We start from the raw sequence: 22,812 nt of genomic DNA on the forward strand, positions 1-22,812 counted from the left end.
TCTGCCAGCAACTCAACTCCAATTATGCCCTCTGAAGGCAGCAGGTATATATGAGTGGCACACACCGGAGCCAGTTGTGCTGCAACAACAGCCTTCATGTGTCACAATAGTGTCTCCTGAAAATCACTTTTTAATGGCAGTATAGACGTAGACCTGTTGATGTCACGAACAGCATCCTGACTATTTGTAGAAACTGTTGGTGACTTTTCAAGGTTGGACCAGGAACATTTGCAATTTCAGGTGTAAATGGTTAACAGGAACCTGGATTTCTATGCAAACATCAACTGTAAAAGCTAAAAGAGACTTTGGTTCTCAATTAGTCAGTTTTGACATTATTGTCACATTTAAGCGCAGCCAAACCTAATATATTGGGATTATTTTGGTTCCAAATACAATTATGTTTCCTAATGCACAGAAAATATAGTGAACAGTGACATCATATGCCCTTGGCAGCATATTTTGGCATTTGGGAACTCATCAACTCTGCAGGTCCCAGACGAGTCCCATAGCAGTAGTGGTTCATCCGGACTGTCCTCTCCATAACCAAACCCTGAACATGTTATAGTGAGAGAGCTCTATTTTTAAAGGCAATGAAGGGAGCCGAAGCGATTGGCTATGATTATTATCAGCCCCTAACACACCCACTGATGATGGTGATGAGAAACCCTGTTTCGGTGTGCACTCATAGTGCACTGTACTCCAGCTGCAGGTGGCACAGTTCACTGCAACTTGAAGTCAAGTGCACCATGTGTGGAAATTGTCTTTTTTTTTTCATTCATCTAACATGACAGATAAAAGCACTGACTTGGAGTTTTAACCTGGAAACTGGTATTTTGTATTGAGATGTTCAGGTTTGCAATTTATTGTTCCTCAGATGTTTTCAAAGGGATTTATTTGTATCACCAGTGGGTTTTAGATTGCAGTTGTTTTATTGGAGATATAGTTGCCTAGAAACACTTGAATACTGGAAAGTATAGTGGCAATACTTCCAAATGAGGATTGATTGTGTTGCAAATGGTTTGACGTCTTACATTTCTCATTCTCGTTTTGTTGCATTAAAAGTTAAGGAAAGCCAGGTTACATCAAAGCCATAGAGTGAGTCTCCCCCCCCCACCACCATACACCTCATCACTGCTTCTTTCTGCTCCTACTCTTCTATCATCTGCATCCCCTTATGCTGAACTCATCCACATAAACAGGTACATGAGTCACCTCCCACAGTGCTCTCCGGGCAACACTTACATTGTGTGCATATATACGTGTGTGCATGTGTGTTTATACTGTAGCCTCCCCACCTCGCGACCTACCCCCCCACCCAGCTGGTAGTGGTGTTGCAGCAGAGATTGATAAGTTGATGCTAAAAGCTCTTTGTTTGAGGAGCCTCCTGGAGTGAGAGAAAAACACCACCTGCTTGCCACAGCAATACGAGAGCACACACACGTACACACACACACTGAATACATACGTCACTCAGTGCAGAAGCTCAGCCAACATTTGACAGTTAAGTCAAATTTAACAGCAGCCTGTAATTTTCTCAATATGATATGTCCAACTATACATTAATATTTAAAAATGATTGATTTGAACACATGTTCAGCAGGGATAAAGGGGTGTGTAACCTAAAATAATTGACATTAATTAGCTACAAGCCGGCTATAGAGCTAAACTAAAGCTTTTACTGCCTCCACTGCATATCTTTGATGCTCAACTATACACATAGTAGATAATGTACATATATGGATAAGTAAACATTCAAAAGACCACAAATTCGGATGTTTGTGAATGTGCACGCTTGTGTCACTGTGTTTCTAGACAATGCCGGTGTTTAGCCGCCACTACTAAACGAAGGGCTCCCACCTGTCTCTGCCTAACTTCTCTGCAGCAGTGTCATGTAAATAAATTAATTCTTGACAAAAGTTAAGATGTAAAAGAAAACAAAGCAAAGCCAATAACTGATAATACCTGAAATCCCAACTATAACGTCATCATATTTGCCATAAATTTAAAACCACGTATTTTAGCTTGCTGGCTGTAGTTGACATGGGCAGAAGTAAGAACGACATGGTCATTATTCATTCCGGTTGTTGGAGCTTCAATTTAACTGTCCCGCCCAAATAAAAACACATTTTAAGGAGAAAGTCAAACAATGGGAAAGGGAATGCCAGCTTATATCGGCTCACCTGTCATTAAATTATTATTTTTTACTCGAAGTCTACTTAAAGCCCTTACTTTAGTAATGACCAGTAGTTGTAGTTGTATTCTAGTCTTTTAAGTTCCCCAGGGGCAGACCAAATGAACCCTGTGAGATTAGGGTCAGTTTATATAAAATCAGAAAAGTGTAGTGGTAAAGCTCAAACAAGGCTCATGTTGCTGTTGCTCCTGCATTGATATGCAGTCTGTGGTCCAATGAGATGGCATGTGTTATCCCCAGTGGACTGGGTTTTTTTCTGGCATGCTCCTGGTCTTTGGAGAGTGTTTCTACCTCAGCCCTCTGCTGCCAACGCCACGCGGCAACAGACCACAAACGGACACATAAAGACATGGCCGACTGTCACTCCGTTAGTCCTCACATGTGACGCTGCCAGCAGCTGTTACTGTTTGTTCACCCCACTTTATAAGTGTGCGTGTGTCCGTGCATATGAGTGTATGTTTGTGCCATATGTCTCTTACAGCTGCATATCAGCTATAGAGAGCGAAGGAAAAGAGCCAAAACAGTCACCCAGTCTACACAGCAGTCAGCACACATGCCATTTACATAGGCATTTAGTAACAGAGGAAAACAAGACACCTACCAATGAGGAATATGGTTAAAAAAATAAATAAAACAGAGATGGAAAAAATATAGAAAGGTTTTTATCCATGCATGTGTGATCCCGTGTGGTTTTTCTAGTTCTGGACCGTGACACTTTATCCGTCCTCTATTAGAATCCCTGAATCCAAACTTGCGGTATTCAATCATTTTGATTAAAAGCCGCAGTCTCGAACAGAAGTGTTGGGAGTGGAGCTGCACGGCGGCCCGCCACGTTTGAGAATTCATATATTTTCATAAACTTTTAACAATGTCAATGAGACACGTCTTCAATCTTTGGCCGCGCGACGGCGGGGCATTCAATCTTTCTTTAGCTTTTCGACAGAAAATTTGAATACAAGTGCAGTGTTATTAATGTGACAGTTCATATGGAGGGCTTCATGGGGGGATTTGTGAGGAAGAGAGAAGGAAGGGGGATGAAGCACGCTCTGTTAGGTCAAATACAGCTGGAGGGCCCTCTCTGCGTTCCCAGCTAGCAGTGACGGTAACATTTTAATTTTTCACGCCCAATTAACAACACTAACTAACCGGGGACATTAATTTCTGCTGCAGCTTCGATATTAGAGAACCGAATACAATTTTTTTCCCCTGTTGTGGATCTCGTATTTATTCATCATTTTGTTTTGCACCCTACCCTGCTCAATTTTTTTCATTGAATTGCAGTCAAATCAATATCGCTGTAATGCAGATTTATTCAGTTGCATACCTATCTCTGCTCTGATTCAGTTTTAAGTGGTTGGTTGAGGGGATATGTCAGCATATTGTGCAATCAACAAAACAGATTCTGCTCCTGGAGTGGGTCAATCTAACCTAAACTAACTTTAATCCTATTATTTATAAATAAAAAAATATTACTGATTGTTTTACTTTATGCATCAATCCTGATGTCCAGGTTTATTTGAAAGTGACCCACCAGCTAGTGACTGAAGTAGCACGACTTTGAGTGTACCACATTGGGATTGATAGGAGGTTCAATTTAGCCTGATGCAGGAGTGTGCATCTGATTGCCCTTGATGCCGTAAAGAGCAAAGCCTGGCTAATATGAAATGGTTCGTCAATGCCAGATCAATGTGTACATCTTAAATGAATGCACGCCGGCTACATAATCCATAACAGTGGGCAGGGTAGAGCAGCACAGCACTGTATTGAGTGTCTGTTGTCTTTGACACATCTTTGGTGTCATGGGTGGTGCCATAGAGGCGCCTGAGAAACAGGCCAGTCCCCATTCATATAGCTTTTATTACCAGTCTCTGGTTACGTGCCATAATAACGCAGTGCATTTTATCAGCATTAACTTCACTGGTGTAGATATCCATCTGTCAATATGACCATGCTCATATTTATGGGATGTCCATGTGTTTGCGTTGTTGCATTGTGTGAGTTTGAACCTACACACCGTTGTGTGCACGTGGCTATGTGCGTGCGTGCGTGTGTGTTTTTCTATTAAGATTTCAAAAAACTGATAAACAATAGTTTCATATATCTATGATTTTAGAGAGTCTTATCGGTATGTTACTGTTGAAAATAATTCAATACATTTGGTTCAGATCAAAAAGTTTGTTTTATGTATCAGTTCCTGAGATTTTTCTTCCTCCAAAATACAGTGGAGGTAAAGGGAATTTCATCTGTGGTCCTCATTGAACAAATAATTTAACAAGATCCAATATGTCTTACCAGAAACAATATTGTTACGCCATCCACTTTTATTCCACCTCCTCTGTTTGAGTATTAACTGCTCCATAAAAGAAGAATGGTTTGTAGAAAGTTATTAGGTATAAAAAATACCTCTTTTGAAGAAACCATGTGAACTTATTGTCCTGTTGGCGACAAAGAGGGCTACAAGGGCTGGAACAACCTGCCGATTATACTTTAGATTAATCGATTAATCATTTGGTCTATAAAATGTCAGAAAGTAGTTACAAATGTCGATATCAGTTTCAACAAAAACAAAAGAAAAGAAAAGCAGGAAATCTCCATATTTTAGAGACTGAAATGAGCAATTTCTGTCATTTTTGCATGAAATATGATTGACACGATTAATCAATTATCCAAATTGTTTATTTATTGTTGATAATTTTTTTGTCGACTAGTGGATAAGTACTGATCATTGCAGCTCTAGCGACAAAGCCTTTGAGCTTGTTAACTGTGATTTGGCAGCAGAGATGGATCTTAGTGGCTAGACAAAGCTAAAGTTAATTGAGGACATATTTGTTTTTGTAATTTGGGTGAACAGACTCTTTTCCCATAGTCAACTCTTGTTTCTAACATATACTACAAGAATGTCCTATTTTTTGTTTAGAGGCCAGTATCATCTTACCTTTGTGTTTATTTCCATCCACACCTGAGTATTGCATCCTTTTTTGTTGTTGTTGTTCTACAGTACTGTGTCGTGTGCATGTTCCAGTTAGTTGCACACAGCCTGTGTAATGTTTTTTGGGGTTGACTTGCGGACCCTCCCCTGCTCTGAGCCAAGTTTCTCTCAGCCTCTGCTGCGTATCGCCGGCCCGTTGTCAGGAGAATGGATGGAGTCCGTCCCCCCCAGTGAAAACCTGGCCAGACACCGAGCGCTAACCCACTGGATAACAGATAGACACAGACACCCCGCATCCCTTTTGGGGATTCGAAAGGGGGGTTTCGGAGTCTGTCTGTGTGTGTGTGTTGCGTTTGTGTGTATGCAAGTGTGTGTGTGTGTGTGTGTGTGTTCCAAGAGCGGTCCCGTGGTCGTTTGTAACCCTGGCACTCTCATAGCACCTGCTGCCCAACCCAGGCAGCCTAGTAATGATGCAGACTGATGATGTTAATAAGAAGAGGTGCCCCCCTCGGCTACAGAGCTCAGGCAGGACACGCTTATACACACACAGGCATACACAAACATACATGCACAAATATGCATACATACCCACGCTGAAACAAAAACAAACCAATGTACATATATGCAATTTGCAGCATTCTGCAATCACACGGTTCATTGGCACACACCTACAGTACATCCCGTCCACGAGTGTTCAGGAAGCCTTTGGCGTGTTTTCGAGGTGGGAGGCGGGCTGAGCTGAGAAACACTACCTCCCTATCTGTACAGAGATACAGAAAAAAATAATGGAAATAAAAATGTGTCGGTGCGTGCGGTGAAAATCTTTCCGCTGGAAGGAAGAAAAGGAAATTATCACACATAGTGATGTCTTCATGCATGTAGCTATACTCTGTCTCTTTTTATTTAAGAGATAAACATCAGTAATTGGTGGTTGATGTACGGTTTCTAGGCTGCATTCGCTACAGGTACATATATATACAACCGTTCACGTTTAATCTGTGTGTGCGCGTGCTATGGTTTCACAGGATTCAAATGTTTGTTCTCGAGAGCTTAATCTCTTCTCTCAGTCATGATGCTGCCGTGTAGTTAAAGCTGGCTGGAGCTCCGGCTAGCACAGGTTGGTAGTTACTTTATTTCTCCCTCCGCAGTGTCTTCTTTTTTTATTTCGCCTCACAATCCAGAAGAATTGATGGAGTCGCTGTGTTTATTCCGGCAATGTCAGCACAGAGCGCACACACACTTTTGCTCCCTTCTCTTTCCCTTCCTCTGCCTCTCTCTCCTCCTCTCTCGCGAGGTAAACATATTTTGCAGAAAAGCTGACGGAGAGCTTGTTTTAACAACCTCAAGGTCAGCAAGTCAAAGCCTACAGTCGTCACGCCAGCCTCGATGTATGTCGCTGGCCTCTGTGTGTGTGTGTGTGTGTGTGTGTGTGTGTGTGTGTGTGTGTGTGTGTGTGTGTGTGTGTGTGTGTGTGTGTGTGTGTGTGTGTGTGTGTGTGTGTGTGTGTGTGTGTGTGTGTGTGTGTGTGTGTGTTACAACAGTATGGCATCTCCATGGCAGATTTATACCTCACCGTGCACCTTCAATAATTCAATAACAGTGCCTGTGTCTCCGCGGCTCTCAGTGTCATTATAGAACAGGGCTAAATGCCACCAGGCCTAGTCCTTCTCTCAGTCCGTGTCTCTCTACTGCAGAGCCACGGCACACTCACAATGTGTCCACGCACACACAAACACACACACTGTGGTGTGCTCCTCTGCTGCCCCACTTTCTGTCAAGCTCCCACAGCTTAGCAGGCTGCAAAGGTTGCTAAAAGGCCTGCTATCTCTGTCATACTAGTTCATTTCCAACCTGGTCATTTTCACGTCCTTTGTTTCTCCTCCACACAAACGCAGTGACCATAGTCGCATTCAACCATGATGAGCATCGAAATCAGTCGGTTCCTCTGTTCCCTCACCTCTTTTATGGCCTGTCGATGCCTCCTCCCTGTGGTGCTGGGCTGTTTTAACCCACCTGACCTGTCTCCTAGCCCTGCTTAGCTGTATCCTGGACATCCGTGACTCCTCTGGCATTATGGAGCTCCTTCAATCTCTCCCATCGATCCGGCTCTCTTTCTGTTGCTATGTGCTTCAACCCCACTCTGACCCATCCTCTACTGCCTCATAGTCCTGTCTAGTAATGTGCCCCGTGCAATGCCCTCCCTGTGCATGCTTGCGTGTGTGTGTGTGTGTGTGTGTGTGTGTGTGTTTGTGCATGTATGTGTGTGTTCGCCGCTGACCTGAGTGATGAGTGGTGACCCTCTGGCTGGCGCCTGGCGTCCTCCTCACTCCTATTGATTAGATCTGAGGTTTCATACAGTAGCCGCCACACGTGACTCTGTCATTTACTGTCTCTCCTCTGTCTCCAACCTGTATTATACACACACACACACACACACACACACACACACACACACACACACACACACACACACACACACTCAGTCAGTCACTTATGAAGCTTGTGTGTAAGTGATGCGCTAATGAACGCGAAAGAGGTCAAAAGACCGGATTCCATATTGCACGTATGAACACACACAGGCATCCAGGAAAATGACTTTAATTAACAGACAACAGATGCAGCATGCTAACTGCTTGTATAATTTAGCTTATAGCCACAGAATGAGTCAGCAGCAGAGTGAAGTGCGAGCGAAGGATCAGAGAGAAAGCGAGGATACAGCTGTCAATGTCAATATACGTCTTGGGGTTTGATCTGATTTGATGGAGTGCTATCTGCGAGACTTTCATTTCTCAATGTGCCAGGTCTTTAACTGCCCTCACAGCCTTTGGTAAATAGCGTCCTCAGAAAAACTAGACCTTTATGTGTGTGTGTGTGTGTGTGTGTGTGTGTGTGTGTGTGTGTGTGTGTGTGTGTGTGTGTGTGTGTGTGTGTGTGTGTGTGTGTGTGTGTGTGTGTGTGTGTGTGTGTGTGTGTGTGTGTGTGTTGCTTGTGTGCCTCTTCCACTCAGTCTTTGCCACAGTAATGCTCAGGTTAAGTGTAGTTGCAGGCTATTATACATCATTAGGGTAAGTAAGGCTCAGGCAGCGCGGCAAGAGAAATGGACTCTTTCCGTTGCTTCATTCCTCACCGGCCATGGCTGAAATAGGACCTGACGTCACACACACACACACACACACACACACACGTATATACACACATGCTAGTATGCAGGCACAAACTGCTGCACGGAGCAAGCGGCTAGCCACTTATCCAGTCAGTCAGTCACAAATCACTCTGTCAATCAGGTGGTTTATAGAGGCTAAAGTCTCCTGATCGCTGCTAGCAGTCAGTCCAGCATGCCACTCTACTCCCACAGTGGAGATTGAAGCTTTCTTAATGGATACATGTGAGTGTTTTATTGTGTTTTCACATTTTATGATACATGTTAACACCAGCCACACTGGATTCAGCTATCCAGTATGATATATAGGATGCAATTTGTTTCTGTAGTTACTGGGCATTGATAAGTAATGAATTAAACATTTTTGTTGGTATTCTTTTTTTGTTGTTGTTAGAATCAAACATTTTTATTCATGCCAAGAAAAGAAAAAAATGTTATACATAGCTAAACAATTTAAGGGGACAAAAAACAGCAACAACACAGAAAATGAAAGTGTTAAATAGTATTTGTGCTTAGTTTTTGGCCCTCGGTAAAAAAAAAAAAAGTGAAATGCCCTCTGTTATCTTTCTTCAAGCTTTTTGTATTTCCTATGCAGAGGGGCACAGTGGTGTCCTCTGCCCAGAGGATGGACCTCCAGCTGGGTTTAAAGACACAGGTCGGCTGGTTGGCAGAGCCACAGGAACATAGAGGTGATAGATGAAGGAGGGCAGGAAAAAGACTAATTGTTCTCATTACAGAACAAATAAAAATCAATACCTCTCAAAGCGAGGGGGAGGTGGTAGTGGTCTTGAAGGGCACTGTAGTTATTGCACGGGAGTGGATTTTGTTGGAATTACAAGCGGTGGCGAAGGCTCAGTGGAACCGATCACATTTGAATGCTAATTCCGATAAAGGACAGTTAGATTAATAGATGTGGCGGTCCAGCGCTGGGCCTTCCTTCCAATAAAGCGATGGGGGTGTTTGAGATTGAAGTTTTAAATGCAATTAAATGAGAAAACACAAGGCAAAAAAGGGGAGATATTTCCCCAATTTTTTCAAATTAAAGCAGGAAATTTCATTACCAGGGGAGCATATTTTACACAGGCAATTACAAGGTTAATACATCTTCAACATCCCCCCTTTAAGTCCTCATATATTTGTTCAGGGATTTTGTTCCTGTATTTTAGTTTAATTGGCTATGCAGAGGCAATGCAGAAGGTCTGCGTAGTACACACATACAAACATACACACTCACACAAAGGCACTCAAATGCAATAGATTCGTATACATTAGTTCTCGTGAAATTTAATCTTACCTTAAGCAATACCATGTTTAACCGTGAGCAATGGCATAACTTTTACCTCACCAATATTGAGTGACGAGCCACTGTTCTCAATGAGGACCAGCCAAAATGCCCACAAAACTTAAAAATGTCCCCTCAAAAGTTGTGGAGAGATGTCACAAGTTAGTCCTCACAAGTATAGCTAGACCAAACTGCATACGCACACACACTATTTCTTCATAGAGCTCCGGCAGCATATTGGCAGCAGACAGAGTGTGTGTGTGTGTGTGTGTGTGTGTGTGTGTGTGTGTGTGTGTGTGTGTGTGTGTGTGTGTGTGTGTGTGTGTGTGTGTGTGTGTGTGTGTGTGTGTGTGTGTGTGTGTGTGTGTGTGTGTGTGTGTGTTGCACAAACAGACAGTGGCTCTGGTCTGGTTTCTCTCTGACACAGATGACAGCATTGTGTGCATGTGTTTCTGACTGTGTGTGAGTGTGAGTGTATGACTATGTCCTGTATCTTTGTGTTTATGTGGGAGCCTGCAGACTTAAAGAGCAGCTCTCACTCACATGTTGACCTTGACCTGAAGTTTTGTAACTTTCCAAAAAAGCTCATGGGAACAAGGCTCATACTGTGTCCACGTTTCATGTATGGAAAATCAATCAATCAATATTCAAACTTTAAAAAAAAAAAAGTTTTACAAAGCACTTTACAGTAGCTTAAAATGGAGCTACAACAAAGATGTTTATGAATAAGATAAAAAAAAAATAAGAATTTGATAGTGGCTTCTGAATGAGTTTGTAGGGGAAAAAAAGTGTTGTAATAAGTGGTTTAAAATGCTTAACTGGTTTGCACTGTAACATGTCGATGCCCATCTCCACAGAGTTTCCTCCTTGTCAGGTTGTTTTCCTCTGATTTAGCCTGTCTTACAGCCGTAGGGACACCACACTGTATGATAGAAATTCAACAGTGAAGCAAATTGGCAGAGCCACAAAGGGCGGATCGACAGCGAGAAGACAAGCTGGGAAGGAGGCGGAGTGCAGAGGAGGCAGCGTGAAAAAGATAGAGAGGGAGCGCGATGGAGATGATGGAGAGAGAGAGAGAGAGGAAAAAGAAAGGCTGTGGCGGTTTATATAACATCTCCAGGACGGTCTTTGGCATGCATCGGGGGGCTGAGCCATCAATCACTCCATCTGTGTAAAATCACGAGCTGACTCCAATATTGCTAAATATTTATACTGTCACATACACACAGGCGCGTAGATGAAAAGAGTCATTCATTAGGGCCTTCTCAGGCCTGTCAGCCTGGAGATGGAGATTAGAGAAGCAACCTCCCACCGCGCCTGCCTCTCCTCTCGCCGAGCTCCTCAGCCCTATATATAGAGCCATCAGGACGATAAATATCTCCAGCATGCCTCTGTTAGGTAAATACCCAGTAAATATGGCAGGAAGGATCGAGAATAAGCCAAACAGACCTGTGTGTTTGTAAGAGTGTGTGTCGCATACAAGTGTGAGTCACTCAGCGGGGAACAATAGGGACTCGTCATACAATATTCTTTATAGGGATATACTGTATGGATGGCCAGGCTTTGATTTAGTTGGCATCAGTGATGTTTTGGTTAATAAAAAGATTATTTCATCTGATGATAACAGGCCAAACAACCATTAATACACATTTTCAGCAAAGCATTGATGTGCTGTAAGAATTTGCTCCTTATATGAATCTGTACTAATAACTCCCGTTTGTTTTGAGACTTCAAACTTTGATTTGTACTCTGAGGTCTGTGTCACAGGGTTGTGTCATGCATGATAGGATCCACTGTTTTGGTAGCGTTACCCAGCTGGCTCCCTCCAGCTCGACCTCAGCTCTCTCCACACAATGGAAGTGCACCACTAAATGGCTGGAATACCCCTTTGATGTGTTGTATTGCCATCAATGTGTTTTTGCTATCAATCTGTAGTTGCTCCACAGAGTACCTAGATTCTGGACCATATTCGCTGATAGGTGGAAATAAAGCTTTGAGGTTTGTCCATGAATTAAAGGTGCTAAATACGAGATTGGGAGCATTTCAATTGCCTCTCAACGGCTCTTAACATGTTGACGGCTGAGCCAGCGGCTTGAAACTAACGTTGCTAACAACGCTAACAGTTCAAACTGTGGCACAATGCTGACAGAGCTAACAGTGTTTACTTGAGGGGGAACCAGAGAGGGAGATACTTCATTCTCTGCTCTGGCTGACATAACTCAACTATCTTTACATAGCTAATAGATTTTTGCTGCAGTTTTAATGCTCTGAATATCTTATTTAGCACATTTAAGGCTGCACCTAACAATTAACATTTATAGTGGTGTACTTGTTTGTACACACAGATGTGATAAATAGCCTGAAGTAGTTTGTAAATAATGAAAAAAGAGAGCTTCATAGAGAAGTTTTCAATTCCTCGCCTTCAAACTCCAGACCAATCTCTGCCAATCTCTGCTGTTTGATTGTTGTTTTCAACAAGGTTATAGAAATTGTGCAGCGCAGCCAGGTCTGACATCAAGGTGAAGGGCGATGGGTTTTCCAAAGATATGTGACTCTTCAACACGCACTTGGTAGTTTCTCCGAAGTAGAAAAGCAACAAATCCTCACAATTTGTGGGCCGGATCTAAAGAATGTTTAAATCGTCATGAAATTGGGTAGTTTATTCTACAAATACAGGTTGTGTAACTTTGTGTCGACATGAATCAAGTAATTGTTTCAGCTCTCACAGTCTACCTTTTATCAAATCAAACACCAGTGTGTTAGATTGGTATTAAATTAATTTTAACAGAAAGACAATATACAGTCGTTTGTACACACAAATGTGATAAAAAAGTAGTTTGTAAAGAATGAAAAAAGAGAGCTTAATAGACAAGTGCTCAATTCCTCACCTACACACTCCAGGCGGAGGTGAGGAATTGGGATAATGAATGCTGAAATAATTAATCAATTATTGTGGGGTTTATACATATTAAATCAAAATATTGTTGTTAATTTAATATCTTTGGATGTTGGTCGGAAAAAACAAACAATTTGAAGATGCGATATTAAGTCATTTTGAACTCAAACACTGAACTATAGAAAACATTCCCTCCATAACTGATGGCTGTAGTCAGACTGTAGTCAGACAGGCCTCCCTTTGATTTCTGGTCTTGGCCTCTATACTGACATCTTCCATAGCAATCTGCTTCTGACTCTTTGTCTGTATTCTTCCCAATCCGTCCTACTTAATTTCTTTTTTTTGAAATTTTGAAGCAAGGCATTATGTTGTGATTATTCACTCAATTCCGCCTTGACGGACCTCAGATCAGTGCGCAGGCCAGGCCTTGGAAACAAAAAGACATCAGCAACATCATCTTCACACTGTAATTACGAGAGACGGGGGGGGGATTTTCATTTTGATTAGCAAAAAAGCTTTTATTCTCAACTTACATCCATAATTAATCATTAAATCATGGTAGAGAGGGTGAGAGGGATAGATAGGGGACACAGTGAAAGAGTGAAAGCAGGATGGAGGGATGGTTGGAGGGCCGTGGCAGTGGAGAGAAAGGGAAAAAGGGGCACGTAATTATCTGCAGAAGTTCGACATCCCCAGTAAATCCACGGAGCCGTCTGACATGGCTAATTAAAGAAGCAATCAAAGGTCCACCTCCAGAGATTCTGAGAGAGAGGAAGAAGGAAACAGGCTAGAGAGATAGAAAGAAGGGCCTAATGGGGGAGAGAAGGGGAAGGAAGGAGGGGGAATAGGAGAAAGAAGAGTGTTGTGATCTTTGGTATTGTTTCATGTGTCAACCGTCCCTCTTGGATTCTCGGATGAGGCCTTCTCTCACTACTCTGTCTCTCTTTTCTGCTCTCATGAGGCCACCACACTGTGATCATTTCTGACCTTCATCTGCGGTGCAAATAGCAGAGATTTACAGCATCGGGGGAAAACAGTGATGCATCTTGTAATGCTTTTCTGGGGCACATAATCAGTGATGTAACCCGCAGTCGTCAGGTGTTTTTAGGGCCTTTTCAGCCTCAGACGCCCTCTCGCTGGCAGCCCTGCTGAGGTTGATCAGGCATCACTTTGTGCAACTGTAGCAACCTCCCACACGTTTGCTCTTTTTTTATCCGTAGCCAACCAGATGAATTCCCAGCAGCCTCTGCGTTGCGGTAGATGACGCTTGCCTTCCCTTTGATGCAGCACTGATCCCAGTGCGTCCTGTACTAACTGTACTGGCTAGACAAGCCTTCATTCTTAGCCCGCTTCTTAATTTGAAAATCCCCTCCATCTGGTCCTCCTTGGAAGGGGTGAGCACAGTTAGCTTATTTATTACTCCCAGGGAACAAATATTACACTCATGGATTCCATTAAATGTCCAAATCTTTAACTAAATCCTTTCTTCATTTCTCAAAGTGTGTCCCTTTCGTCTCTTGTGAAAAATCTGTTTTTATTTACTTTTGAAGCAGCATTTAAACCTCTAATAACTTTAAATCTATCATTCATCCCAAAATATTTGCTTGCTCAACTCTTGATGCTAATTTCGTAGCTGAAACTGAGATAGTTTTTACCAATACTGTAACTAAGTCCATGGCCTCAAGAGACACGAAAGCTATTCAGAGGATAAAAAGTAAAGGTGTAGTAGGGATGGTTTCCCCGATGATTGTGTTTTTTTATTTGCTTCCCCTTTCACCTCTCTCTCTCTCTCTCTGGGGGCTAAGACCCAGTGGACATGAGGTAGATAGAGTTAGTGTGGACCAGATTATACTCACACTGGGTCATCCTCAGTCAGCAGAAAAAGAGCTGAGAGCAGGACACTGACCTGTGTTCCCTCTGACCACTAAGTGTGTGTGTGTGTGTGTGTGTGTGTGTGTGTGTGTGTGTGTGTGTGTGTGTGTGTGTGTGTGTGTGTGTGTGTGTGTGTGTGTGTGTGTGTGTGTGTGTGTGTGTGTGTGTGTGTGCGTACTCCTCACCTTTTGAACCAGTGAAACATGCCAGCTTATATGAGGCTGACTTGACACGTTTTATGTTTGATCAGTTATTGTTTTCCTTTGAACCCTGTTTAAACTTGTGTGTTCTTGGTGCAGCAGGAATGTCTCAAAATGTTGGCTTGCACTCACATTTGTGCTCGTAGATGATTCGTCAGTCTTGACAACATCATTTATCCTCTCTTGTAGGAAAACAATTTATGGGGTGTTTTTTGTGAATCTGCCTGACCCAAACTCTTCTCTTTATGGTGGACGACTCAAATTATAGAGACAGTAAAGAGACTATCAACAATAGAAAGGAAACACCACAGAAGAAACCACACACATTACTTCCTGTGTGTCAGATGATGTATGCTTCCTTCTAAGAGTCTTCATGAATGCGTTTTATAGACTAAACATTGTGTTATGTCAACTGACGTCACAGATTATGTAGAAGACATTGACTCTTTCTTTAACTTCAAACTGAAGTCAATGTTTGCATTAATATTGGCCTTCAGAGTCACTGTATAGGTGTTGCAGCCCAGAAGGCCCTCTGTCAGTCTGTGCCCTCATTCTCTTCTGTTTATTCGTCCTTGGGGTGTGTTCGGTGCGTCTCCATCTCTCTCCCTGCCCAGTCCACCCTGTGTCAATCTGGCTGCTGTATAATTGGTTGTTTTTTGGTCGGCCGGCCTGTCCTCCCTGGCGTTGATTCATGGCGTTTGTAAAGGTGACAGTAGCGGCTGTCCCTACCAGACAAAGTAGAGCCATCACTAGCCAGACCTCAGCTGACCTGCTGGTTTGTGCACGCACACACACACTCACACAGAGGCAGACAAACACACACACACAAGAATAGGAAACACATGCAGCTCTGCCTGAGGCCTCACAGGGGAGGAGAGGCAGGTAAGGTCGATGTGTACACAGCTCGACCAAAGAACATCCTAAAACACACTCACACACATACAAGTGAATAAACATATTGATGATTGTCATTTTTAGTATGCAAAGAGACACATGTAATTGTATAAACCTAAATCATTTATAAATATCTATGCTCTTTACATGCAGTATAGCTCATGGTCTAAATGTAATATGTAAAGAAATAAGAGTATTCACATAAACCCTTGTACTTAGACAGACTGTATAATACTAGACGCATATTCTGCACTAATATGTAAAGATATTCACATACATATAGTGTGAATAATGAATAAAAACATAACATAATTACATTATGGCGGAAACAGAAATAAAATATCTAAATAACAGTAAACGTGTGTTTATGTAGCACCTTTCTTAAAATAATTAGAAATCACAAGAAAATGAGGAAAAAAAGGAATCTGATTATTAAAAAGACAAAATGAAATACACACCCTAATCAATTTTTAGACGTTAAAATACAGACAGGTATAAACACTTAGAAACAAACACACAGACACACATTCTTATATGCAGGCTTTCCCCACTGACCTGGATACACCCAGAACTGACACTTTATCTACTTAGCAGTGTCACCTTCAAAAGCCTGCACCAGTGACACACACACACACACACACACATGCACACTACCTCGTCTGTAAAAAAATCCCCCACAAATAACAGCTATATGTGTGTCAGGTTTAGGGGTCTCCATCATGCTCTTTTCAAGGCAGCGGCTTCATATCTATAATTGAAGGTAATCGGCTGGTAAAAGGATTGTAAAGGGTTTTGAGCTGTAGTTAAGAATTGATCTTAAGCTCTGCCTTTTTCATGGTCCTGCCATTGACCTTGTAATTGATTTGGAGAGCATGTTTTTTTTCTCCACTCTAGTGTTATGGTTTGATATAGTTTATTTGACTTGGCCTGCTTGAAGAGTCTATACAGCATTGATTCCTTTGTTTTTCATGTTTGTCTCTGTGTACGTGTATTCTTCTGAGGACCACTCGGGAAGTGGTGTGTGGTATACGAACGCTGAGATGAGGGTTAGGGATTACATCCAGTGCAATGTCCTCACAAGTATATCAACATGTAGGCGTGTGTTCGTGCTGGCCTGATCACATGTGCATGTGCAAGTGAGCTTACATTTGCAGCGAGCTGACCTGTGTTACTGCGAGTGTAATTGATTGTGTGTGTGCTGGTGTCTCGGTGTTAAGGTTAATTTCTCTAACTGCTGGTAAGTGCTGTCTGACCGCTCCCCTGGCGGCCTCTCCGAGCTGAAGTAATGCCACTTAGAGGCCCCGGGGCCCCCGCCGCTGGCCAGCCCATTGATCCGCTGATCAATAATTGCATCTGTACCGTACACTGAGCAGGGAAGCTCCCCGCACTGACCTGACGCTAACACACCGGCTGGTGTAAGCCACATACGCGGGTAGCAAACGGCGTTCCAGGGATCACGTATGGGTTATCCCTGGAGTTATCCCGTTTCACTCATTTAGATCACTGTTATATCTCAATGCAGACAGTTGTGTTCCTCCCAGATGTTCTTCTGATCCAACACTTAAACAAGACTAAGAACAAAGCAGAATATAAAAATGCATATCATAACTATTTCACTTTCTCCGCTATTGGATTCAAGCCCACTTAAAATAATAAGGACGATTTCTGGGACACCCACCTTTGGACCAGTTGGACTGTTTCTATGACTCCCACAAAGCAACCAGGCCTGATCTTAAAAACCCCTTCTGGTGACAAATCGCTGCACTTTCCAGTGGTTATCACAAAAATAAGATATGCTTTGCGCCTGGCATTTGATTTATTGGAAAATGTAGAATGCAACTACAAGATTTTGCTTTTTATTCTCCGTCATTTTTCCTCCTTTTCATTAATGCCTAGCTCTCCGTCCCCTCCACTCATGTCATTCTCCTTCCTTTTAGTTACTCGCACTCTTAGAGTTATCATTATAGAGAAATAAATTGCATCTGAATCTGAATTTGAATGAATTAAATTCATATATTAAGTCAAATTCCCCAACGTATACTTTGAGCTCTGTACACATTTTTCATTAATTACTGATTCAGTTTTAATGTAAGACTCTCCTGTCATCTGAAAACCAAAATGACATCACTGCCTGTCTCTGCATCCTTTTCTTCCTCCTGTTGTTGTACTCCTCTCAGGGAGCCTCCATCTTGTTTCAAATCACAGCCAATAAAGCAGCCTGCCTCTCCCTCTGTCTCTCCCTCTCACCCTCTCTCCTAGTTCCTGTTAAAGGAATCAGTCAGTCAGAACACTCAAAACACATATTAAACAGGCATCAGCCTCTCGCCGGGGCCAAATCACGCTGTTCAAATGTTGTTCTTCCACCGGGAGCGCAGGACAACTGAAGAGATGGGATCTGCAACATTAACTTGATTCACGGCTGCGGCGACTGAGTGACACTCCATAAACCTCAGCGGGCCGCCGCTGGGTCCCGCCGACAGCACCCCATGGCTAATGTGACACACACTAGCATTACCACCCCCGCAGCACCACACACACATTTATATAAGCAAACACGCACGCAGGGACTTGGCATATACATACAAATAGGTATAGTAGCACACATTGTGCTGACACACACCAGTAAAGCCTGACCTTAACATCACACCCACATATTGACACATACATACGACGTGCATTCAGAGAGGCACGTGAATGCGTACGTGCATTAACAAATATTTGGCACAAACTGGCAAATGCTAGGTTTACCAAGCTGAACATACACAAACAGTCAGGAGTTCATTCACTAACATGCCCTCTCCCTCTCAGACACACACACATACATATATATACACACACACACATACATATATATATATATATAAAAAACAGCCTTTATGGTAATGCAATAGAAACTGCACATCCGTTGAGTTATTGTCCTCCACAGCCGACCTCTCAGCTCGCAGCGTTTTGGCGTAGGCAGTTAGCATCGGCCCTGTAGCTCTGTGTAAATAGGTAACCTCTGCTGCTCAAAATGCCAACTTCGACAGTGCTGACTCCCTCCACACACTAACTACTGTGCTTGTCACTTGAGATACAAATTGTAGGGGGAGAATTGATATTTACTACACGGACTCGTTGCTTGTGTACTGCAGCGTCACAGGGGTTTTTTGTGTTCATTTGCCTTAACACAAAGACACATTTTTTCTACTACATATATAAGGAAGGAGAGCTATGCAGCAGATATATAGAGGTAAATAGAGACTCACAAAGTAAGAGACAGGCTAAGAGAGTTAGAGACGTGGAGACAAATCCTCACCTTAAGCTATAATGCAAAATGTAGCCCTGATATCAACCTAAACAAGACTCCAGAGTACCAAGAAACCTACCTATTAACAAGGCCCTGGTCCGGTTTCCCTGTTCTCCTTTGCACTGAAAGGAAACGGCTGCAGAGTTTGTAGTAACTGCTCTTAGCAGGTATGAAACTCAGTGGGTGAAAAGAGCTTTATACTAAGAAGAAAATCACCCTGTCCATCTGCACAAACGCTAACTCTTCCACCTCTCTGCAAAGTCTTTGTGAAGAGAGATCTTGAAATGTCTGTCTTTTGTCCAGTATTCTTTCAGTCTTAGCTGCGGCCTAAAATAAACCTGGCAGTTGAAGACAAGTGTGGGCGTATGTGTGCAGGTGTCATTAAAATAACAAGTTCTCATCGCCTTGCTTTTAGGATAGTGCCAGTTTTTAAGGATTTATGATACTGTGTGCAATATGAGCAGAGGACAAATTTATATACAGCATAAGCTATCTAACTTCTAGAGAAGGACAGAAAACACTGCAAGTTGGTGTATTGGTGATAATTTAAATGCTCTTAAATTGAGTTATTTGCTGAATCTGGGTGGTGACACACAACTCAAGGACTTTAACATTGCTTGCAGCCATTCAAATCATTATGTTTATTCCTTGACACTACTATCTGTAATTTATGTCTGTCCAGGTCTTAACAGTTACTCCGATGCTGGACACACTATTTACACACACTCTCTCATTGTTTTCTCCAACGCTTAATGTACACGCTTGTACACATTAGTACTATCTTGGGTGTGTATCTACGCAGGACTTACAGACTCGCTGTCACCAAAGGATCAGTGGTCGCTGCCTACTTTTCCAATAAGAGTTAGAGTTAAAGCTACCACATTTCTGTTCCTGTTTACACTAGCGGAGGACGGAGCACTGTTGGGTCAGATACTGTTTGCAGCACAACTCTGACTTTCCGATCACATTGTCAACCTTGTGAGTGCAGGACATTAAATGTCAGGGGGAGATAGGAATATCAATGATTGATGAGTTTGTTCCTGTATGTACTGTGTGATCTGTGGGATCTCCACTCCACCCTGGGGGGTAAACCTTGTACAACCAAAATGTCAACTTTTCAGGAAATTAGATAAAAGAAAGAAAAGTTATTTTGTTATTTCCAAATAATTTGATGTTTTGAAGAGAGGTTTTGATTTTTAAAGGGTGTCATGAGTTTAAAGGGTTGTAGATTCGTCAAACTTTCAAGTGCAGGCCTTCAGGTGAAACTAAAACATAGCAAATGAGGGTCAACGCAGTCCTTCTGTGACAATAATATGTGTGTGCTTCCAGTATGTGTACAATAAGTTCATTTGTGCACAGAAGCCGAGCTGTGAACAGAGTCCCCTCTTCACCGTCTCAAACTCCCATTTTCTGCATAGATTAGCCTACAAATGTCTGAGCCAGTCGCTGTTTAAACAATGGCATTTCTAACACTGTTCCTATCACCTTGGAAACGCCATGGCAACCTGTGATCTGAGAGGGCACAGTGTGGCTCAATTAGCACCAGCCGTATCTCACCACACTCTTCCGCCAGCCTAATATCTCCATATTCTGTCTCCTTTCATGCATTAAGTGACACAAATATGTGAAGTGTTGCATCACCTTTTTATATCAACTTCCCTATAAGTTTTTTTTCCTTCTTTGTCAGGATGTATTAACTTAGTAAGTTCAACAATTGTTTAAGACTATAAAGAGAGCGGGTGAATTTAACGGCCATGTGTGGTACTGTATGTGCAGTTATTGCCATGTCTGTTTGGTTTTTGGTCTTATGGATATGATCCTGACAATCATGCCGCTAAATTATTTTCCTTTTATATTCTGTTTTGGACAAAACATCCCTTCTGTCAGTCTTTTTAGCTCAAATTATCTTTTTTTCCTTATACTTATAACACATGCCATGACCAAAGGAAGAATATAACTTCAGTTTGTAGTGGTATCAGTCCAGAAATGGAATGAAAGTACTAAAAAAGCCAAATGTAATATCAAATGTGTCTCTGTGTTCCACAGGTATCGTGTCCAAGTCTTTCGAGTGCCGTCTGAAAGGTCAGGGGGCTACATTTGTGGAAGCAGAAGCCGTGGAATCCCCCGTGCACAATAAGGACTTATCAGAGTCCATCCACGACGAGCGAGTCCAGCAGGTCATCATCATCCAGGGCTACGGCGACGGGGAGGTGACAATCGACCAGGCCCTCGAGGAGTCGGCCGCTGCCACCTTACAGACGCTGGCCATGGCTGGCCAGGTGGCCGAGGTGCTCCACATCACAGAGGACGGACAATTCATAGCCTCGGGCAGGGAAGTGGCATCCGCGGGCGCCCACCTGGCTGGAGGCAGCACCCAGTACGTGGTGCTGGAGTCGGGGGAGGCCAGGAAAGAGCTGCGGGCTGTGGCTAGAGGAGCCGCGGGACAAAGTCACATTGTCTCGGAGTCGTCCACAGCTCTGGATGCTCTGCTCAGCGCTGTCAGCGAAATGGGCCATCACGAGGAGAGGCTAGGGGAGGCAGCCGTCGTCCACGAGGTCCTGACCCCCGAGATAGCCGAGGCTGTGCAGAGCGTAGTGCAGCGAAACGTGAAACAGGAACAGGAGGAGGAGCGGGTCATCCGGGAGGCCCGCCAGGAGGGGATGCAGGAGGTGCTGCAGCTCGCCGCGTCCCAGATGATGAAGGAAGGTCTAACCCAGGTTATTGTCAATGATGAAGGAACGCACTACATCGTGACAGAGCTGGACAACTGCACCTTGCAGGTGGAGGAAGGCGTGTATGGGGAGGCTGGAGGGGGCGACGGGGAGATGCAGCAGGCGGAGCCGCAGGCCGGAGAAGAGATGGTGGTCTATCTGGATGGTACCCCTCATAATATAGTTCTAGAAGGCTAGCGGAGAGAGAAATCTACTCAAAGACATTTGTTATTTCATCTCAGTTGTCCTTGTTCATTTCTGAAAAAGCCAACATATTTTAATTTTACATCTCTTCTGTTTTCCGTTTCTTTTTACTATGTTCTCTTGCGCTATACTCAACTCAGGTTAAACATCATTTATTGAGAGGAACAGTGGTGGAAACTGTTTGGTGCTAAGTGAGTTAACTTGCTATCCTCACATCCACCAAGACTACATCAACCACTTGATTAATGCCATGCAACTTAGTGAAATTAATGTATTTCCTCATGAAATTTATTTGGAAAATGCATCTTATATTCTGAGTCATTATAAAGCAAAATATGTGTTTTCTTTGATACCTTTGTTTAATATTAAGTTTTGTTTGTCAGAATTTTGACAAAGACACAATGGTTACTTAATTCTTGTCAATTTCCTTATTTTTTTTCTTTCCATACTTTGTAGAGATTAGTATATTACTAGTTATGAATTACCAACTTTTTGGACAAACAAACTCCAAAACAGATCTTACAGATGATTTATATGTAATAAAATAGAGTGATAATTATACATCGGCTTCTTATAAGTTTAGCTTTTGGGAAACCTCATTAAAACCATAAATGCAATTTCATTTATGACAATAAAAATTGAATCTAATTTTTAACAACTGTGTCCAGTTTTTTTTTCTTAGCTGTATTTGTTGTTAATTGTCATACCAAGCCCACATTTCAGCATCAATACTACCATTACATGTACAGCACAGTGCATATTGTACATATCATGCATCAGCTGATGGATCCCATCATGCTTGCTGATCACTAACACAATCATTATCATCACCATTATCATTATCATCCTCATGATCACCATCATCCTAATCGTCATCCTATCCTCTCTCTCCCACCATCAGACCCATTCTGTTCATTGCGTACAACACACTCATCCCTTTTCCCCCCAGCAGTATTCAGCACTGGAGGGAGAATCAATATTCATTTAGGCCCCTACACAGGCCCAGTTTCTGATGGAGTGAGTGGGAGAGCAGTATGACGGCTGCAAACACAATGGCCAACCGCTGAAAGTGGAGAGACAAAGCACTCATACACACAGAGGGCATCAAAAGATCATCCCTTTAACACACACGCATGCACCGAGCATGCCGAGCGAGAAGGTGGGCTGAGAGAGAAAGTGGCGGA

At 42.7% G+C, this 22,812-nt stretch overlaps 1 protein-coding gene across 2 annotated transcripts in view; it reads left to right on the forward strand.

Moving 5' to 3' along the window:
• The window catches only part of znf407 (zinc finger protein 407), a 139,566-nt gene extending 117,329 nt beyond the window's left edge, over positions 1-22,237 (forward strand). For both annotated transcript variants that reach the window (XM_054621362.1, XM_054621361.1), the window contains one exon: positions 20,760-22,237. In XM_054621362.1, the coding sequence (XP_054477337.1) occupies positions 20,760-21,622 (863 nt within the window). In that variant the 3' untranslated portion in view covers positions 21,623-22,237. The remainder of the gene's footprint in view (positions 1-20,759) is intronic.
• Positions 22,238-22,812: the final 575 nt, after the last annotated feature.

Source organism: Anoplopoma fimbria, chromosome 20 (genome assembly GCF_027596085.1).
Source record: "Anoplopoma fimbria isolate UVic2021 breed Golden Eagle Sablefish chromosome 20, Afim_UVic_2022, whole genome shotgun sequence".
Lineage (NCBI taxonomy): Eukaryota > Metazoa > Chordata > Actinopteri > Perciformes > Anoplopomatidae > Anoplopoma > Anoplopoma fimbria.